The 19,587-nt window shown below is 38.4% G+C and overlaps 1 protein-coding gene across 3 annotated transcripts; it reads right to left on the bottom strand.

Moving 5' to 3' along the window:
* Positions 1 to 2,299: 2,299 nt before the first annotated feature.
* On the bottom strand, positions 2,300 to 5,271 carry LOC147232093 (beta-1,4-galactosyltransferase 1-like). 3 transcript variants are annotated; one of them, XM_086150404.1, is made up of 3 exons: positions 4,807 to 5,271; positions 4,020 to 4,116; positions 2,300 to 3,899 (listed from the first exon to the last, which is right to left on the bottom strand). In XM_086150404.1, the coding sequence occupies exons 1-3, from the start codon at positions 5,206 to 5,208 to the stop codon at positions 3,448 to 3,450; spliced, it is 951 nt and encodes a 316-aa protein (XP_086006530.1). In that variant the 5' UTR covers positions 5,209 to 5,271; the 3' UTR covers positions 2,300 to 3,447. The 3 variants fall into 3 exon arrangements, with proteins under 3 accessions (XP_086006530.1, XP_086006529.1, XP_086006531.1); XM_086150405.1 differs by having other exon boundaries at positions 3,559 to 3,652; XM_086150403.1 differs by having other exon boundaries at positions 2,301 to 4,116.
* Positions 5,272 to 19,587: the final 14,316 nt, after the last annotated feature.

The following is a 19,587-nucleotide window of genomic DNA, read 5'->3' as shown; positions in this document are numbered from 1 at the left end:
ACCAGAGTCAATCAATCAAATGTGCACAGAGGACAGTCTGATTTATGATCATATCTGTCAGTCTCATCAGTGTGAGTGTTTAGGTGCAGCTAGTTGTACAAAATTTGAGGCTGTTGAAGTGTGTGGTTTAAGCAATTGAGTTTCTGCACAGCCAGTTCCTGAGAAATGCTGGGCAGCAACTTTCCCACACAGGCCTTGACCAAACTGTTGTCCCGTACCGGGACAGACATCAGTGGAGTCGCACACATTTGGACTATGGCACACTGAAAATGTGTTCTCTTCATGAATGGAATACTCTTTTCTTCCATTGCCAGCAATAAATTCTCAGGAGGATGTGCAAGGTTACTGGGAGCAAACAGCATCCAAAATGCCCAGACATGTGCTGCACTGAGTATCTTTTGACAGTTCTGAATTCTTGAGAAATTCACAGAGTTTCTGTCTGTGGAATAAATGTGAACGTCACATTGCATTTGTGCAATTTGTTGAGGAATGCAATGGTATCTCAACGAGCAAAATAAACAATCTTATTCATTGTACGGGAATTCAAGATTATTATATTGTGGCTAAACTCACCTAATCCTGACACTAAAAACTTTGACATTGACAGTCCACATCTTTTTGTCCTGATCTTATTTGGTGAGGCCTGCACAATTCATTGCACATTTGTTGTTTTGATTAAGGAGCATCAAATGTTTTTACTTAATGATGTTGTTGAAATATTGTGTTTCTGTCTTTTTTAATGATAAGAGTACCAACTGACATATTATGAATGAAAAGTAGTCTATGAAAGTCATAGGATATTATCATTATCCTAATTAATTTAATTAATTTCTACGACAGTGATTTAAGTTGAAACCTACAGGATCTTTCAATGGTCAAGATTTGAACCTGCTATGGATGAAAATAATCGGTGTAATCATTTTTTGTGATTTGGTTGTACATCAAAAATTCATATAACCGAGACCCTGGTTGCAGGCTAAATGGTATGGACAATGAATGAATGAATGAATTAAGAACAGATGTTATGTTGGTGACGAGGTTTCCTAGCCCCAGTGAACATATGTGTGTGATTTTTTTTGTGCGATGAAACCATGAGTACCATTCAAAGCTGTGACTCTACATTTGCATGGCAGCCCTTCTACAGTTGTTCCCATAGTAACTCCACTAGGTCAACCAATCAAAAGAGGGGGCTGGGCAGGAGGGAGGGAGGATAGAAGAGCATGTGGAGTGTAGCGGCTGCTATGTGTGTGATTTGATTAGAGTTCCTCTCAGGGCAATGTTTTTTGAAACTGCCACTTGTCAATAATTCATCAACAGAAAGTTTTAATTTTTGTGAATGGATGAAACAACTTGATATTTCTTGAAAAACAAAACAAAAACAAACAAAAAAAAAAACAAACCTTTGGCATCTCTAAATTATGATTTTAAGTAAACTAGCTGTAAATCAGCTATATTTTGTAAAGAAACATGTTCCGGTGCAATGTTGTATACTGAATGTGACATTATAAATCACACAAATTATAGATGCTGAAAAATAGTCAATGAAGACTGACTGCATTCCTGTATCACCACAGAGTTGTGATTCACAAGATTGTTGATAAGAGAAATTTCAGCTACACTTCATTGTATAGAAACTTACAAAATGAATTGTGATGGATTGTAATTTGACCATTTCTTCTTTCTTCAGGTCTAATTCTGTCATTTAACGACACATGGATTATTTGATAATAATTCTTTTGACATCCTAAACATTAAAATGGGTTAATTCCTGCCTTCAAGGCAGCCTGTGTTGCCTCTCATTTACTAGATCAACAATGCTGAAACATTTATTAGGGGGTTGGGCAGTCAAAGGAAGTCACTGAATCCTTCTTTACCAATGGTGTGTTTTGGGTAGATGGCTATAGAATATCCTTTCCATGTCATTGTTTGCACAGCCAACCTGTCTGGTCAGTCTTCTCTGGAGCCTCATGGTTTCGACAGAGATAGAATTAGAATAGTGCATTTCATTATTGAAGAGGAAAAATTATACAGAATTACATAAAGATGTAAGATAAATATCTTCTTATCTCACTATCAAAATTCTGTTAACTCATTTTCCCATTTAAACAGGAGTCGCATAATAAAACATTTAAAAATAAACTTTTACAAGAAAAACAACTTTGGAATAAAATGATAAAACTCTGTTCTTTAATATACTGGTTCTTAAGGTTTACTTTTACACAGCAGAAATTTAGGGGTGGACTTTAGGGGTTTCCTTTCATTCACTTTTACTGTTAACAAAAAGACAATATGTCCAGACCCCTAGTCATTCAAGTCATGGTGCAATGGTGTCTGATGAAAAGAGTTAACTCCAATGGCAAAAATTCAGCTGTTTTATTCAAAGCTTATCTGTAAATGTTCAACTAAATAGCATAAACAGATGCCACATACCACACCATTTATAGCCTGAAGAAATTTGCAATGCTCGTCCCAGTCATGTGACCTCAATGACTTTCGAGAGGTTAGTCAACCTCATACAAGGATAAAAGCTGAAATGTGAAAGTGTCAAGCATACAAGCACTAAATTGAATGAGTAAATAAAAAAATTGACATACAGTTTTATGCATACACAACATAGCTTTGAGCAAGACTTGAGCAATTTGACTGGTCAAAGGAAAGTGTGACAGTGAAAAATAGAAGCACAAACTTTAATTCCAGTTTACTTCATTGCTTAACATTTCTGTAAGTAGTATAACAATTACAATTTAGATTTTGATTGTGTGTAATACATAGTTTTGTTTCAAATGCAATAGCAAACATGCTTGTAAACAAAGAATACATGACATCTGTGTCAAAAAGACAATCACTTCATAAGTATCATGAAATAAATTAGTTTTAAACCACTTGGGTCAAAATATCAGTTTTCTCTAAGTACATATCAAAGTACCGACTATCTGTTACAATTACTCATCCCAGGTGAACCTCAGCATCCCGTGAGTTTAGCTGCAGGGTAAGAAATGCAGACAAACACTTAACACATTTCCTTATTCACAGTGAACTGAGCTCTTACAGGAGATATGGAGATATACCTCTGTAACCTTTTCTTTGGCCTATCTTCAGTCTGGACGGTAGGTTGGAATCATTTCGTCCCTAGTCACACTTTTGACCACTTGTTCACACAAATAACCACTTTTATGTAATGTTTTCTGCTCTGGAAGAGTAGCATGTTGATTGTTGGGTGGGTTAACTAAGCTAGCGATAAGAATGTTTTTCCCTGTACTTTAAAAATAGTTCAAATATTTCAAAGACTGTCAAAAAAAGTATCCACTACTGTATTCCAACATTAGTCAGTCTAACCTGAGTTGGGTAAGAGGCATCTCTCAATCAAAGCGGGTTTCAGAAGAATCACATCACCACAAATATTAATGATTCTCAAACTTATCTATTTTACTATGATTCAACCCTCAATCAGCTTGATGGAGCTTCGACATCGACAGTAATAAAAGTGTAGAGAGCATCTTTTGAAATACCTTTGACTGTGTAACTGAGGGAATTGATTCCATCGTTATTCATGGTCAGGCGTGTGCGTGTCAGTTTGCCACCTCTCTTTGGATTAGCCTCATTGTGAAAATCTCTCCGATGTTTCATCATTTTGTACTTTCCTATCAATGAGCTAGGACGAGAAATGGACATTTTGTGAAATACAATTCGATTATAAATGTCATCGTCTTCACCACCCCAGCCCCAGTAGGTGTTGGGGAAGCCATTAATCTTTAAATATTGCTGCTCAGACAATGACGAAACACCACCAAAGAATGTGGTGTAAGGCAAATGGAAGTTGAATTTGTCCATGCCGACAGCCAAGTGTCGAGGATAGTTAAAACATCTATAGAGATTACGATCATCCAGAGGAACCAAGTCTACGTCAGAAAAGACAAAGCAGTCATAGTCATATTCCTTAAGTGCTTCAACATGTCCTATGTTCATCAGTTTAGCCCGATTGAAGATGCCGTCTCCATCTTGGTTGATAACATACACACCATAGTCCAACTGTTGTCGCATCAATATTGGATGGAGATAGAAAAGCCATTGCTTCAAGTGCTCATGTCGATTTCGGAAAGGAATGATGATTGCCACCTTTTGATAAACAAGAAAAATTATTTATTCATGTAAACATTTAGGGAAAAGGCATTTTATTATCTCCCATTTGTCACAATTAGAAAAGCACATTAGATCTGGCATAGGACAAAAAAGAATATTCTTCAGTCACAAATAATACTTAAACACTGAGCGTGAAGTTTCACAAAATGAAACTGATGTATCAATGGCTGGAATGCAAAACCTATCTACAAATTTTTCGATTTTGGGTTTTTGTATTAAATGGTGAGAAATGGGATGGCTCCACATTTTCAGTCTATTTGCAAGATAATCCCACCCTTTCTTTTGACATAAATGTCACATGACAAAAGTCCTATGTGCACAATGTAGCAGAAAAAAATAGGGAAAAAACACTTATCTGCATTGTAAGTGGTAAAAATACATGCTATTTATTTTTAAATTACAACATGGAAATTTAGTCTGCGAACAATAGAATATTCTTGAATATCTTTAACAAAGACCATACCATAATCAAATTAAACGTCTTTTTATTTCCTGAAAAAAGTGCTTTTTTTCAGGTAGGAGGTTTACGTGGGTTCACATAATTCACTGAAACTTCACTCACATGACATGATTTTGTCCTGTCTACCGCTTAGCTATATCAGTTTTCTAACGGGTCATTTCTTTCTCTTTTAATGGATTGTGTATTATCTTCATTAATTCACTTACCTTTTGACGCGAGATACAGTCTGAAGGCTTGTAGCGTCCTCCTTGCTGTAGTGGACCACTGACCTTCTGTCTCACGTCATCCATAGTCAGGGAATAATTAAACTCCACACGGAGAGCACCCACAAGGTTCGGAGGAAGTTCAGGACAGGTCGCCAAATTCTCATCTGTGTTGTTTGTCTGTGTCTCCTCAATGACGGTCGTTGAGTTTTTGGTCTTTGTTGCCCAGAAGTTGGACAACTTTGCAACAACAGGCATGGAAAGAGTGGCTTTTTCATCCGATTTCTGTTGTGGACTGTTAAAAATAGTATAACCGCCATCTTTTGCATACAACAGTACTTGAAAAAGACACACCAGACTAAAAACTGCACAAAATATCCGAAAGTTGAAGAGTTTCTGAAGCATTTTTAGTAATTGAAATTAAGTGTTTGTATCGCAAAATCCCTCTCCTCTTCTGCCACGTTGATTACTCTTTACAAGAAAGGGCAGTGAAAGCTACCAGACAGGTTTTTCTTTTTGAGCAGCTTCCGTGTCAATCCGGTTGTGTCAGTTGTTTATAATTAAACAGTGTTGGAATTAATATCCTCTGCAGCTAATTCCAGTCACTGGAAACATAACAATATACAGAAAAATGATTCCAATATCACATTCTTTATTCAAAATCAGAGACATATTTTCTAGTTACATCGGGCCTTAGTTGTATCAGGAGAAACACAGTTTCTTATAAGTGATCAAACATGGCCACCTCCTGGTATAAAAGTAAATTTCTTTTGGTTGCATAGTAAGTGTGACAAGCAGTCTGCTTGCAATATTTAAAGAGACTATACTTTCATTCAAACAACACCAAAAAACATCTTTCTTACATAACTGGTAAGTGATAAATGTACATTGTACACAGTGTACACTACATTTCAGCAGTGTGTATATATATGGTGTAAATACCTAAATGGGTGGCACCTCATCCTGGTTTGCAGTACTGAATCCTTGGTTAGGCTGTTTTTGTGTCATTCCCGTGGCCTGTGTTTTGGTTCTATCAATCTTTTCCAGTCACCCTTTGGCCAAGCCTTGAGACAATATAATCATCATTGATATCGCAAGGGGAGCTCTTCTGCCTCACACCAAGAAGGACCTTGGTTCGATTCCATCCATCAATTGTTTACCACTTACCTGGGATCGGGTCGCTGGGCCAGCGGCCAAAGCAACGAGTCACTTAGTCCAGCTGTTCCAGAGAGATCCCAAGACAAGTCACACTTTTCCACATCACATCATTAACTGATGCAGACATGAATTTCTGGCAGACAGGTGGTGCCAGCTTTTCTTATCCTTATGTCATCTGGTCTCCAGTGTTGTATTACTTTTGTCTGTTCCCTTCAGGGGTGCCACAGTGGCTCATCTGCTTCCATCTAATCCTATTTTCTCTCATACCAGTGTACTTCCTTGCCTCTTTAGCCTTCCCCTTGGCCTCCAGCCAGGCAGTTCCTACCTCAGTATCCTTCTACCCCCCCCCATGCTTTCATGCATGACCTGTAATATTCTCACATACTTCTAGGCTTCCCCATACAGTATTACAACTCCTCTCTGTACCATTCCATATGCTTTTTCTAGATCCAGAGAGGTACAATACAGCTCTCTATCTACTACACTATCAACATTCTCAAAGCAAATGCTTCATCTGTAGTACTCTCTCTTGGCAGGAAACCTGTAACTGCTGTCAAATGCTCACCCCTGCCAGTAGTATAGCTTCCACCATTCTTTCCCATGACTTCATTGTATGCCTCATAAACTTCTGTCTGTAGCATCAACAATGCTGCATTTTTTCCGTGCTTTTAAAAATCGGCTGCTGAACAATCTAGTCAAAAATTCTACTGCCACCCAACAGAGAAGTCTATACTTCCATGAGTATATCAAGCAAAACTGCCTTTCCACTCCTTATTCTCTTCAATGTTCTCCTCAGTTCACCTTTACTTATCTGTGCTACTTCATGGTACACCATGGTAACCTCTGCTACTTTTCATTTCCCCCTCTTCCAATCTCTAACTTTGTCAACCTATATAAACCTGTCTCTCCCTCCTTACCTTAAGAAGAGGCCACCGTAGGCCCTTTATTTGGCCTTTGTTACCTCGCCCTCCTCATTTCTCCTCAACTCCTACAACTTTCTTCATTTATCTCTATGCTTCTTAACCAACTTCTTTCTCTGCTTACACCTCTGCAAAATTCCTCATTCCAACACAGAGTTTCCTTATTTTGTTTCTATTTCTAGATGACACACGTACTACTCTTATACCTGTCTTCCTAATAACATTTGCTGCAGCTGTCCAGTCACCTGGAAGCTCCTGACCAGCCAGACCCTGTCTCAACTTCCCCTTTGACAAAACAAACAACACCCTTCTCAACGAAACATCTCTTCTCACTTAATTTCCCTTGCCACCAGAGTCATTCCACATACCACCTTCAAATGCTGTCTGCCTACTAATATATCTAATATACCAATATTATGCAGTCACCAACCTCCTTCAGATTACATCTATATAAGATGTAGCACACCTATGTCCTCTTAAATCTGCTCTCATAAGTTACTCTCTGATCCTGCCTCATCTGGAAGACAATATTCACTACAACCATTTCCATCCTCTTAACAAAGTCTACCACCATCTGTCCCTCTGTGTTTCTATCCTAGATAGCAGACCTGTCCATTATTTCCTCATTGTTTCTGTTGCATGCACCAACATGCCCACTGAAATCTACACCAATTAACTCTTTCTTGCCTTTGGGGATATCATGCATCACTTCCGACCCCCTCTACACGTTTTCCTCTAACTCACATCCTGGCTGTGGAGCATACCCACTAACAACATTGTGCATCACACCGTCAATTTCTAGCTTCGGACTCAACTCCCAATCTTACACTCTTCCCATCAATACCAGGATAGAAATGTTTAAATTCTTCTAGCCTTGATAACTTTCTATCTTTCTCCTCTGCATCATGTCAACCAAATTTCACACTTTTCCTGTCAAACTCCAAACATTCAAAGTTCCGACTTTTTGTCTCCTTCCCGACGGACATGCCTTCCTCATCTCCTTCTATCCTTGACCAATCCGTTATGAAAGTCATGGGCATCATTTGCATGTTTAGTCTGTCGTGGGTTTTATGTATAATGCCCTTCCTGACACATCCATTTGCATTTCTTTGCTAGATATTTGCACATGGAGGACAGTGGCTTGTGCTCCATTTGATACTGCATTGTTTTCTTACACTTATTAACCAAAATAGTGGGCAACCAGGGCTGAGTTTGGTAAGTTTCAGAACAATTTAAATCCAGTGCAAACAAAGTGAAGCTACAGGTATAGCCAGAATGCAATGGTCAAGCACACATATGTGTGCATATATAGAAACAGTAGCATCAATATATATCATTAAATAAGAGAGAATAGGAGAGACAATGCATGCTTCTTTTTGTAGCACCTTTTTTAGCAGAACCAATTTGGCATAACACAGCCTTTCACCATCTCTGTATCTCTTTCTTTGCCTTGTTGTATTTCAAATATGTTTTATCAACTCAAGTCGGGTGATATCAAACATAGCACGGATCAAATGTTATAGTTTCATTTCAATGACAGGGAAACATTTTGCATAAAATATCAAGCAAAGTGTGGTATCACACTGCCCCCTGCTGGATGAAACAAAATGTAAGGAACAAATCATAGAGGCCTGTTTGAACAAATCATTGAAATTCACATTTGAATAAACCTGAGACAAATAAGACAAAATGAAAATATGTTTGAATCAACTAAAATAATCTTGTGTGTATCACAAACACACAAGAACTAGAAATATAGTTCAAAAAATATGTGTGCAAGTCTCCTAAAACAGGCCATGCTTATTTGGATTCACTGCAGACAAAAATAACTTGTCATGACCAATTTCTGCGCGGCATCAGAACAGGCAGTAAGGAGGCAGGGTAATGAAATTTCTTTTCCTGTTGTTTATATTTTTCGATGTGGTAACCATATCAAATTTTTTTAGGTTGGGGGTATCACTTGCTCTCCCTCCCTCCCTTTTTGGATATGGAGGCTTCAAATTACTTAAGTTCAATAGCTACCATATTTTCAGGACTGTAGAGTGCACCGTAATATAAGCCGCACCCATTAAATTGTAAAAGAAAAAAATATTTTTATATATATTTGCCACACCAGACTACAAGTCGCACTATCCACATTGTGAAATTAGATATTTACACAGAAAGATGTGTTTATTTAAATACCTTAATTGATTGTTGGGTTCAAGCAGGTTGGAATGGATGGAGAAAAGTTTCAGGAGTACAATGAGACAGAAAACTATCAGCTAGAATGAAAGGAGAGGTGGACAAGACAATGGTGAGACGTGCGATGCTGTATGGACTCGAAACAGTTACAATGACGAAAAGACATGAGGCAGAGCTTGAGGTCGCAGAAGATGAAGATGCTAAGGTTCTCTTTGGGAGTGACCAGGATGGATAGGATCAGGAATCAGTCTATCAGAGGAACATCACATGTTAGATGTTTTGGAGAGAAGGTCAGAGAAGCCATACCGAGATGGTTTGGTCATGTACAGAGTAGGGATGGTGAATATATTGGTAGATGGATGCTGGAATTGGAGATGCCAGGCAGGAGGTCTCGAGGAAGACCAAAGAGAAGATTTATGGACGTAGTGAGAGAAGATATGAAGGCAGTTGGTGTGAGAGAGGAGGATACAGAGAATAGGGTTAGATGGAGAGGGTTGATTCGCTGTGGCGACCCGTAAAGGGAAAAGGCGAAAGGAGAACAAGAAGAATTAATTGTTTCCGAACAGTGACTGTTAACATTGCAGTAAAACGGCTGATCAAACAAAACAGAAGTCTTTGATGGCTATTCATCCTCCTCCGGTGCACTGAAACCACTAAAAACTTTTCCTCTTCAGTGTCGGAGTTGAAGAGCCTCGGAAAAGCTCCATCACACACCTTTTCAGTCTCTCTGTCGGTTTCGCACGCAATGTCACGTTCATGTCTGGGCAAAGTTCCCTCCGAAATTGTGCTGTTCTCTTCACGCAGCAGTCCAGCCTTTCAAAACCCGCCCCACACTATTAGGATCCAGTGGCAGACCTCAGAAGTGATTCTCTTCGCATGCGGCAGTTTTTGAGAATGATTTCTTGCGCCTTGTCATTAAAGCCTCCTACTCACCTCGGAGTGGATCATGCCATGATCCATGTGAATCATGGCATGATTCACATGGATGTCCAGTGAGCAAAAACTTCATATTTCGCGTGTTGTGTGGTGTTTTGCGTTGAGTGTGACAAAAACTAGTGTCTTCTTCTTAGCATTGACCTTTTCCGTTGGTCTCGTTTTTTGCACTCCTTGCTAGAGCGCCTCCCCGATGGCCGTCAGGGAAGAAAACTCCATAGATTAGCCGCATCGTCGTTTAAGCCGCAGGGTTCAAAGCGTGGGAAAAAAGTAGCTGTTTATAGCCGACGGGAAACGCTGGCCCTTTAATTTTTAGGTAGCCTTATGGTCATGTGACATGACGTGGCACTGATATCTCACAGCACAGGACTCCTCGTCCGCCTTTTAAACTGCACTGACGCGGCAAATGCTGAAAGGCAAGCGCCTGTACAACTTAACAAAACAGCACGCCAAGACGGATTCAAATTCTGTTGAAAGTGAAACAACATTCCCGAGGGACTGAACTTTGCAGAGGTGACTAACCATTTGCTTGTGTTGACATGCACAGAAAACTAAGGCACACAGAAAGTCAAGACAGTTAGTGTAACCACTGTGTTTTTCACACCATTATTTTGAGTTTATCACACGTAAAACCCGCAATCTAGTGATGTTAAACATGTGTTATTTTGTAGGCCATCAGACCCTCGCTATTCTGTCCCGTATCATGACCACTTCCATTTCATGATTGCGTTTATTTCTCTGTATTCTTATCTCTATGTTTAGTTTGGTCTATGCCAGACCTGGGTAGTTTACGGCTCGTAGGCCAAATCTGGCCTGTTTTGCTTTTTTATCCGGCCTGCTAAGCTACTTTCTTTGAGTATTTCAATAAGTATTTTCAATCAATATTGAATTTAAAAACCGCTTATTTTGTTCTCTTTTGTTTCATTTTGTGTGGATGATTACATAGAAAATAATGTCGGTGCATTTATATGATCATTAATGATTTTAAAGTTGAAATAATTGCCAAAACAGTCAATTTAAGTGCAATTTTCATTTTCTTACATGATACGAGTTGGTTAAAATTGCCCACCCCTTGCCTATACTGTGGCTCCTGTTGGTGTGTGGTGAACAGCCCTTGAGGTTGCTCCTGCTTGGTGTGTAGTAAAACAGCCCTTGTAAGTTAGTTTCTGTTGCTGAGTAATGAATAACACTTGTCATTGTTATCTGGCTATGTTATGTTTGGAGTGAATTCCCGAAAAGGTTGCTTGTTTAGAGTTGGGGTGTAGGTGTAATACTCAGTTGGGATGTAGGTGTAATACTTAGTATTTCCTCTGGGGTGTCACAGCCACATCTGACTGGTTTCCTATTATGCTTTCTTGTTAGATAGTTCATCCTTGTCATGTCCATTGTTTTTTTTTTTACATCAGAAATCAACATATGAACGCACAATTTCACCCGAATTATAACATAATAAAACTGACTTTCTGCACATACGCTTCCTTCCTTCTTCATTCATTCTACTGATTAACTCAACCTGTGTACTACTCCTAGTGGCCTTTAGGTGGGCTACATATAGTCCAGAAAATACGAGTACATGTGGGTAGCTACCTATCCCTATGGGATTACTCCTGTGGATATTGTGTATTTAACATATAACACTTCTGCAGATGGTTATTTTCTGCTTTGGCTGTCTATGGAATGCATTGTAACGCTGGTAGTCAGGGAGAAACCCCCAAATCACACAGAAAATCAGCATTAACATAACATTAACATTCGTAACTTGCCACAGTATTGTCTGTCTGTAGTTGCTTTAACATTGTTATTGTCCTGTGTTATCAAAGAGCAGATGGGAGAAAAAAGGTGACACAACCTAAAATAACAAGAACCATACAGTGACTATTTTCAATATTAGTTGATAGATGCATACTCATGTAATGGTAAAGTTAACAACGTATTGGCAGCCAATGCATAATAGGATGGATATGGAGGAAGGTGTGGCACAACCTAATTTCACTGGACTATCATATGGCGCTCATCACTGGACACAAGCCTTTGGCTAATTATTTGCAATTGTTGAAGCCTTTAAAACCCTGACATGAGTATTGGTGGTTTCCTGGTTGTTCTTCTTTTTCTACGCCTGCATGTCTTCCCGTTGTCAACCTTGTCTGTCCCCGACTCCTCTGCCAGACCTGCCAACTCCCACATCTTCCCTTGCCCAATCTGCTTTCTTCTACCATAAACCGTTCACTTGCTCCTGGAATCACAGTAAACTTGTTCTTAATGCACCCTGTAAGCACTGAGCCTGTGTTGCATTTGAGCCTATACCCTCACCCGTCCAAGAATGTATTCATTTAAACTCCTGATTATTTTTGATAAGTACAATGGGAAAGATTTCAAGTTGGTGTTCTGGGCATCCTTAATCAGAATCAGCTTCAGTGACTAAGTAGGTTCACACGTACAAGGAATTTGGCTCTAGTTGATAGTTATACCTCACACTGTAACTCTATATTGTTTATAATGTTCTTGTTCTGTCATTGTTTACCTTCATGGCAAAGTGCAGTGTGCAATATGTGTTTAAGTAATAAACTGACGATACCCTAATGTGGTCAGTCGGGTTGTGCAAAATTGAGGTAAGTAGATAAATGAAATAATGGAATAAGTGATGATTAGGTACAGATGTTATTGTTAGCACATTATGTTTGTGTTTAAGGTGCTGTGGGAATTAACTTCTTAAGCAGATTGATTGGTAATGGGGAAAAGCCCTTTATGTCTGTAACTCCTACTAGAGGGAAGAACATCAGTGACTTTATCTCAACAAACACTACCGGTTAATTAATCAAATATTGTTAAAGTATTGTTAGGTAATTTAACCAAATATTTTTAAAAATTAAAAAGTGACGTGATCATGGGAGAACAAGAGTAAGGTTGGGATATCACCAAAATACACAGAACACAGAACAGCATGTTCTTTGGGATGCACTTGTAATGGGCAGTATTACAATCACTGCTCTATAATACTAATGGAATGACATACTCCATAGTTTTTGATAAGCAGAGATTTTTTTTCAGAACAATATTGTGCAATTCATCAATTTCTGTTTCATAACTCTTCCTTTTAGTGTTTGACAAGACACTGGACTACGATGCTGCATGTCTTGGACACAATTTTTCTTCCTTCCAATCTACTTGACATTGGTAATTAGTTTGTACTAAAAAAAATACAAAATATCTATACCAGAATAAGAATAAGAACAACTTTATTTTTCGCGAAGGAAATTGTTGTTTTGGCAAATTCTTGACTAAATTGTTACTAAAGCAAGAAGAAGTAAATATAAAAAAAAAAAAAAAAAAGTAGAAAATTTAGGAAAAAGAGACACTAAGGTGAGGAGAAACTCTGGCAGGCAGCTGCCCGAGACAGCGCCAGAAGTCAGAAGTGGATAGACTACAATTGTAGTTGCATTCAAAAAGTTTGTGTAACTGGACTGGTTAATTCTGGGGAGTGCAGACATAATATACTTGTTTATTAGTTTCTTGGAATGACAAAAAATCCTTTTTGGTGTGTTTCTGTCCAAATCTGGAAACCACAAAGATCCATGGAGAATTAGATACCAATCAAGGAATCGGTGTTTACTGAAAAAGATGGGAAAACTTTGGCTTCTTATGGAACTGGGAGAGGAGTCTTGTGTTCATACAGGCTTTTGATTCTATACCAACGATCAAATACTTCTCAATAGCTATGTCTACTGCATTGCCTGATACTGGTAGAGGAAAAGTCTTGAGGTTAGGAACCAGTGAAAATAATCCTCTTGCGTTGGGATTGTATGTATAAAATGCCACAGCAAGTTTATCCAAATTCCTCTTGGCGCAAGTGGAGTGACACACAGACTGATGGTCAGACAAATACTGCCACTTCAACACAGTTAGAAATGAGCTCAAGCTGCAATATCCTTAATGTTTTCCTGGAACTTTAATTCTAATTCATCCCACATTTATCTGTTCAGACCATTTGCTGTGGTACATCGTGTTCAAATATGGAATCCCTTTTGTTTTCATGGTTTGCTTAATATGTTGACGTTGGCTCTTAACAGAGTTCTCAGAAGTGAAATATAGTCTGAAGTGCCAACCAACATATCGTTGTACATGCTTGCTGAACTTATAATTATATTTAAAATTGCTCCGATAAAACCAAAAAAGAAGAATGTCTTAACCACCTTAATCATTTCAATGTATAATATGGGTTTATATTCAGCTATTTAGTGGTCCATGGATGATGTGTGTGAGCCAGGAAGTCTTGCAGATAAAAAGCAAACAAACAAACAAACAAACAAACAAACAAACTTGGTTCTGTGTTATTATGAGTTATAATTGTGATTTTAAAAAAAGCATGTTTTCTCAATTCTTATTCAGCTATGCTGGTCGAAAAGGAATAGCAGTACGCAGGCGTGTCGTGTTGAAATGCTAGTGAGAAACAGAACGGTTTCAATGACGTGCCATCTATTCCTGGAAAAATAGTGCAGTCTTGTATATCACAACTAGAGGGTACCCGTGTACCACCAATAAAGAGGCACTGAACTTTGCATTGGGTCAAACTGCTGGAAGGTTTGCTGCTGTCGCTATGATCCCATTCACTACTTGCTTATGTGTGGGATTCTATAGTAAACTGTGTACACTAGTGTTAAATAATGTGTTGTTTCTCTGAAAATGCTTCTGCTTTCTGTTTCAACCACATAGTTAAATGCAAAGGCTGCTGTTTGGGGAGAAACTTGATCCAGTGGCCCTTTTCAAATTAAATCTAAGTTTGGTCTGAAATTTTTCAATATGATTTCATTTTTTTCCCCACTTCCTTCAACTTTCTCTGCTTATTTTTGCTGCTCTTACTGTCTTAAGTTTGAGAATGTGAATGATGCTTAGACACATAAGTAACCAGAGAATAAGGCTTGTTGGATGGACATCCAAACCAAACGGAGCTTGCAAGCCTGGTAAACCCCCACTGACAGCCACAAAAGTCTATGTTGGCACAAGGGATGGGTGGGTCTGCTTTTTTTGGATTTTTCAGGCATGCTTGTGGCATGAGTGTGATAGTCTTTAAAACCTGTATTGTTTCTTAAAATGCCTTTCAATTGTTTTGTTCAGTAACAGAATAGAACATCCAAACATCATATTTTTATGAGTTTATATGGTATCTTTATGGTTCAGGATCTGGTTGTCAACAGCAGTTCACATAATAGAAAGATTATGTGGAAATACCACACACAGTATAATTTCAGTACATAGATACATGGACATGCTTTGTAACGGTCAAAATACCAACACCGGGTCAGAATTAACTTTTATTTTGAAGGTCACTCAAGATTTGATAACAAAATAAGTGAAAATAGGAAAGGTCTTTGAGATGACAGGGATGTACAAATCTGAGCTATGAACACAAAAGCAATTCTTCTTTAAAATATGTGCTGCATTTACCAGAAAAGGCATTAGTGGATTTTTGTCCCGAAATGTCAAAATGCCAATTCATTCTCCTTTCAGATTTCCAGACAGTAATATAAATGGGAAAATGGCCAGACAGCATAAGTATCTATCTTAATATCTGAAAATATTCATACAGTAAATTCACTGCAGACAGATGTGAACAAACGCACACGCACGCACACACACACACACACACACACACACACACACACACACACACACACACACACACACACACACACACACACACACACACACACACACACACACACACAACCGCAGCTCTTAAAACAGCCCTGGCTAGAGAACTCAGCAGTTTAGCGAAACATGATGCCTAGACCATAAAGAAGTGTGTGTGTGTGTGTGTGTGTGTGTGTGTGTGTGTGTGTGTGTGTGTGTGTGTGTGTGTGTGTGTGTGTGTGTGTGTGTGTGTGTGTGTGTGTGTGTGTGTGTGTGTGTGTGTGTGTGTGTGTGTGTGTGTGTGTGTGGTTTTGAGTGGTCTCAGCTGTGTGGGACTCTCTGCAATGACAGCCAATCAGTGCTAATTCAGAATCGGAGTGGTTTTGACGGCTCCATGGTTCACCAGGGGGAACAAAGCAGTTTGTGAGTGTGTGCATGTATGTGTGTGTTAGTGTGCATCTGTGAACACCTCTCAGCCATACTGTGCACTCCACCTGCTTCTCATTGCCCAGATGATCTGACAGAATATTTTCTTTGAGCTTTTGTATTTCATAGGTTTTATTCCAAAGGTGAAAATGACAGAACAATTCAAAACTTTTCATTTAAATTGAATTTGATCACTTTAAAAACTCAACTTGACTCCTCTCCATGAGGGGCAGGGCTTTTCAAAGAATAATTTAAATAGATTAAACAGGCATTTCAAGATTTCTTATTCTGATTTGTATTCAGATGTCACCCGAAAAGGTGAATCGAGTGATACTTGTTCATTTTCTGTTTTCATGCCATGTTACTGTGTCATCACAGCTGCACCATCGTGAAAGCCTAAGAAGGAATATTTGAGCCTGAGCATTACACCGTATCCCACAAGGCCACAATACAGAGGAAAGAGGCGACTACAAATATTGGTGCATAAGATAGTATGAACTTTATTGATTCCCATAGGGGAAATTCTTTTGTCACAGCAGCGTAACAGTTATAATGTCAAAAATTAGTAAAAAATAAAATAGATATGTATATAAATATAAATAGAGGAACATTAGAAGACAGAAGATAGCAAGACACCAACGAAAAAATAGACAGTAGAGAGAACCACAACATCAGGGATAATAATGGACAACATAATGGAACAGTATGGGTGAAAAATACACAACCAGAACTAAATGGCAATATAAATAGAGTGACAATAGCAATGACAAGAATAAAATGAATAAGCCAAAAAAGACAGGATGTGTGCAGGCTGGGACTGAGAAGGATTAGAAAGATAGCAGAGTCAGGGCCTAACATGTCAATGGGTGAGGTAGAGAGTGGGGTCAGGTAGTGAGGTTGTGGAGGCAGCACAGATGCATGCAAAAATATCAAGAGAACAAGGGTTGATAGTAAAAAGGGGTAACACATTCATACTGATTAAACAAAACCAATTGAAACACAGAGGATGGACTGGGGTTATGGTTTTTAAGTATAAGACGTGGTTTCAACAGTCACACAGAGACTCACTGGTCTGTACCCAACTCTGTTCAAATTTCAAATGAAGTGCTTTGCTGAAGAGCTTTGTTGTCCAAAGTCTGCCAATCTACCCTCTTTGCTATGACTCTTAAGTGTTTAATAAAAGGCTGAGATGGCAACTTTGGTTCTTTGTTAGTAAAAGAAATACACCATAATCACTGGCTAGGGAGATGACACTTGGAAAAATGTTATGCCATTGTCTTCTGCTAATATAATCCATTTCTGTTATTTTAAACATGACAAGTTGCCATCCCGATGGCGATGGTAATAAGTTGAAAACGATGGAAAGGGGCTCAATTAAGGCCCGCTGTGATGGTTCGTCATGCCTAACTACTTTCCTCTTCCATAGGTACTTATGAGGAGGCTCACTCAGTGCTACCTGAGTTGCCATCTCAAAAACCCACACACTTGCTGTCTCACTCACTCATACACTTGTTCACTTCTCTCACTCTTCATTAATACAGGCTGTTACTATCTCAGGTAGATAGGACCCCTGCGCTCAATTATTTGCATGGCACAATTTTAAAACCCAGCTATGTCTATTCAGCAATGCTGTCAAATTCATTTTATTGTGTTGCCATTGACAATTTTTATTTTAGTCGTTTTAGGTCACAGCAAAAGGAGACATCCTTTGCAAAGAGACCTTGAAGCCTATTACTAAACCATAACCATAGAGCATTCACTTTCGCCTCTTAGATTATTATCAGTCAAATTCTGCCTGTGGGGGGTAAAACAGCTGTGCTCAGGAATTGTGAATAAGGAAGGTCACAGCCAATCTGTACTGAAGCTGCTTAATAGCAGGAGGTGGGTTTAAAGGTTGTCTTTGTGTGACCCAATAATAGTAGGTTTTGATTGACGCTTCTGTTACTTATGATTTCCTGTGGCACCAGTTGACATGTTTGGAAAATTATAACAGGGAGGATGAACAACTCAATGTATTTAGTTGTTAGCAGAGACTGCAGATGAAGAAACTGATTGGTGAGTCAACTGAACTAAGAAAAAAAAAATGTATCAAACAATTGAAAAACTGTTCCTCAACATTTGAAGAAAAAAATGTGAAAATATAAAAATGCCAACGTTGCTGTCAGAAGATTTGGACAGATATCAAAAAATTTAATATAAACCATGTTCTGCGGCTGCAGTACTAAAGCAGGTACTGTAGCTACAATCCATCTTTCTTCTTTTGGTTTCTCCTTGTCTTGTTGCCGGCATCCATAGCTCCTGAAGTTTCGCTACAGTTCTTTTCATGTGGTAAAGGTAAACTCCTGAGGAGATGATGGTGTCCGAGGGTGACAGGCACAGCTTCTTGGTTGAAGAAAGGTAGACATTGTAGATGAAGGTCCTCTTTATGCATTTGTTGACTCATAATCCTTGACAACATAGACATCCCAACATCATTGGTACTGATAGGGAAGATCATGAAACAGTGTCCTTTTCCTTCCTGGGACACATATTCAAGGGGAATTTTTTGAAAGCAGTTATATTTGAATTTATTGAAACAATAACATCATTGTATAGTGAACTTCACTGATTCATTGCCTTAAATTTTGAAATTTAGTTACCTTTGAAATAAATTGGTTAAATGGTAAAAAAACACACCTCAATTTTTTTTGGGAAAACAGCACAATTTATGTGTACCCCATCTCCAAAATGTTTTTCATCCTCTATAAAGAAATACTAAATATTTTTTGTAATAGTTCAAACTCACATTTCTATTTTCAAAAACAGTCTTGTTAAGCAAACCAGCTTTTGTCACAAAAACATGAAAAAAGCTCTTGTTTCTGTTGTACAGTCATTCATATAAAATCTGAGTTTTTCATTTAACTGTGAGCTGTGGTCTGACCTCTGTTACTACAGTTTCAGCAAGATTTCCTGCAAACTTTCCATTTCAACACACAGAAGCTTTTGCCAGTGATGAAACTTAATGGGTTGAGAAACAAATAATTGGCTTTACTTGTAGACATATTTTTTTGCAAGGATAACAGTAAATAGAAAAAGCGGTCCTATTTGGTGAGTTTCCAAGCCATGATTCATGTGGAGAAACGTCTAAAAACAAATAGCAACAAAGTATTTGTATAGCTTGATTGCAATCAATTTATTTTTACATAACCATGCAATAACACACCAATATATTGACTGTTGCTCTCTCACTTAGCCACACAGACGCACCCCCCCCACACACACACTCACACACACACACACACACACACACACACACACACACACACACACACACACACACACAAAATAACTGAGGTAGTTTATAAATGGTAACAACTCAGACATCTTATTTCTTCTATACAATAATACCATGTTTTGGTCCACTATCATGGTTTTATGAACTACAAGAGGGCATGTATTTGCAATCGATCGTAATGAAACCTGACCACCATAACTGTTATCAATAAAATTGTTGCTTTCCTGCCTTGTTTACACTGGGAAAAAAATAGATAAAATG

This window comes from Fistularia commersonii, chromosome 8, assembly GCF_037954325.1.
Source record: "Fistularia commersonii isolate RoL2024-O1a breed Wild chromosome 8, RoL_Fcom_v1.0, whole genome shotgun sequence".
In the NCBI taxonomy this organism is placed as follows: Eukaryota; Metazoa; Chordata; class Actinopteri; order Syngnathiformes; family Fistulariidae; genus Fistularia; species Fistularia commersonii.
Note: the sequence above shows the minus strand (reverse complement) of the source record. Positions and strands in the feature narration are given on the sequence as shown.

Bases quoted from the DNA above. Each gene is read 5' to 3' on its own strand.
- LOC147232093 (XM_086150403.1), bottom strand. From the start codon at position 5,208: ATGCTTCAGAAACTCTTCAACTTTCGGATATTTTGTGCAGTTTTTAGT. The intron at 4,117-4,806 runs GTAAGTGAATTA...GTTTATCAAAAG, and splicing joins ACTGTATCTCGCGTCAAAAG to GTGGCAATCATCATTCCTTT.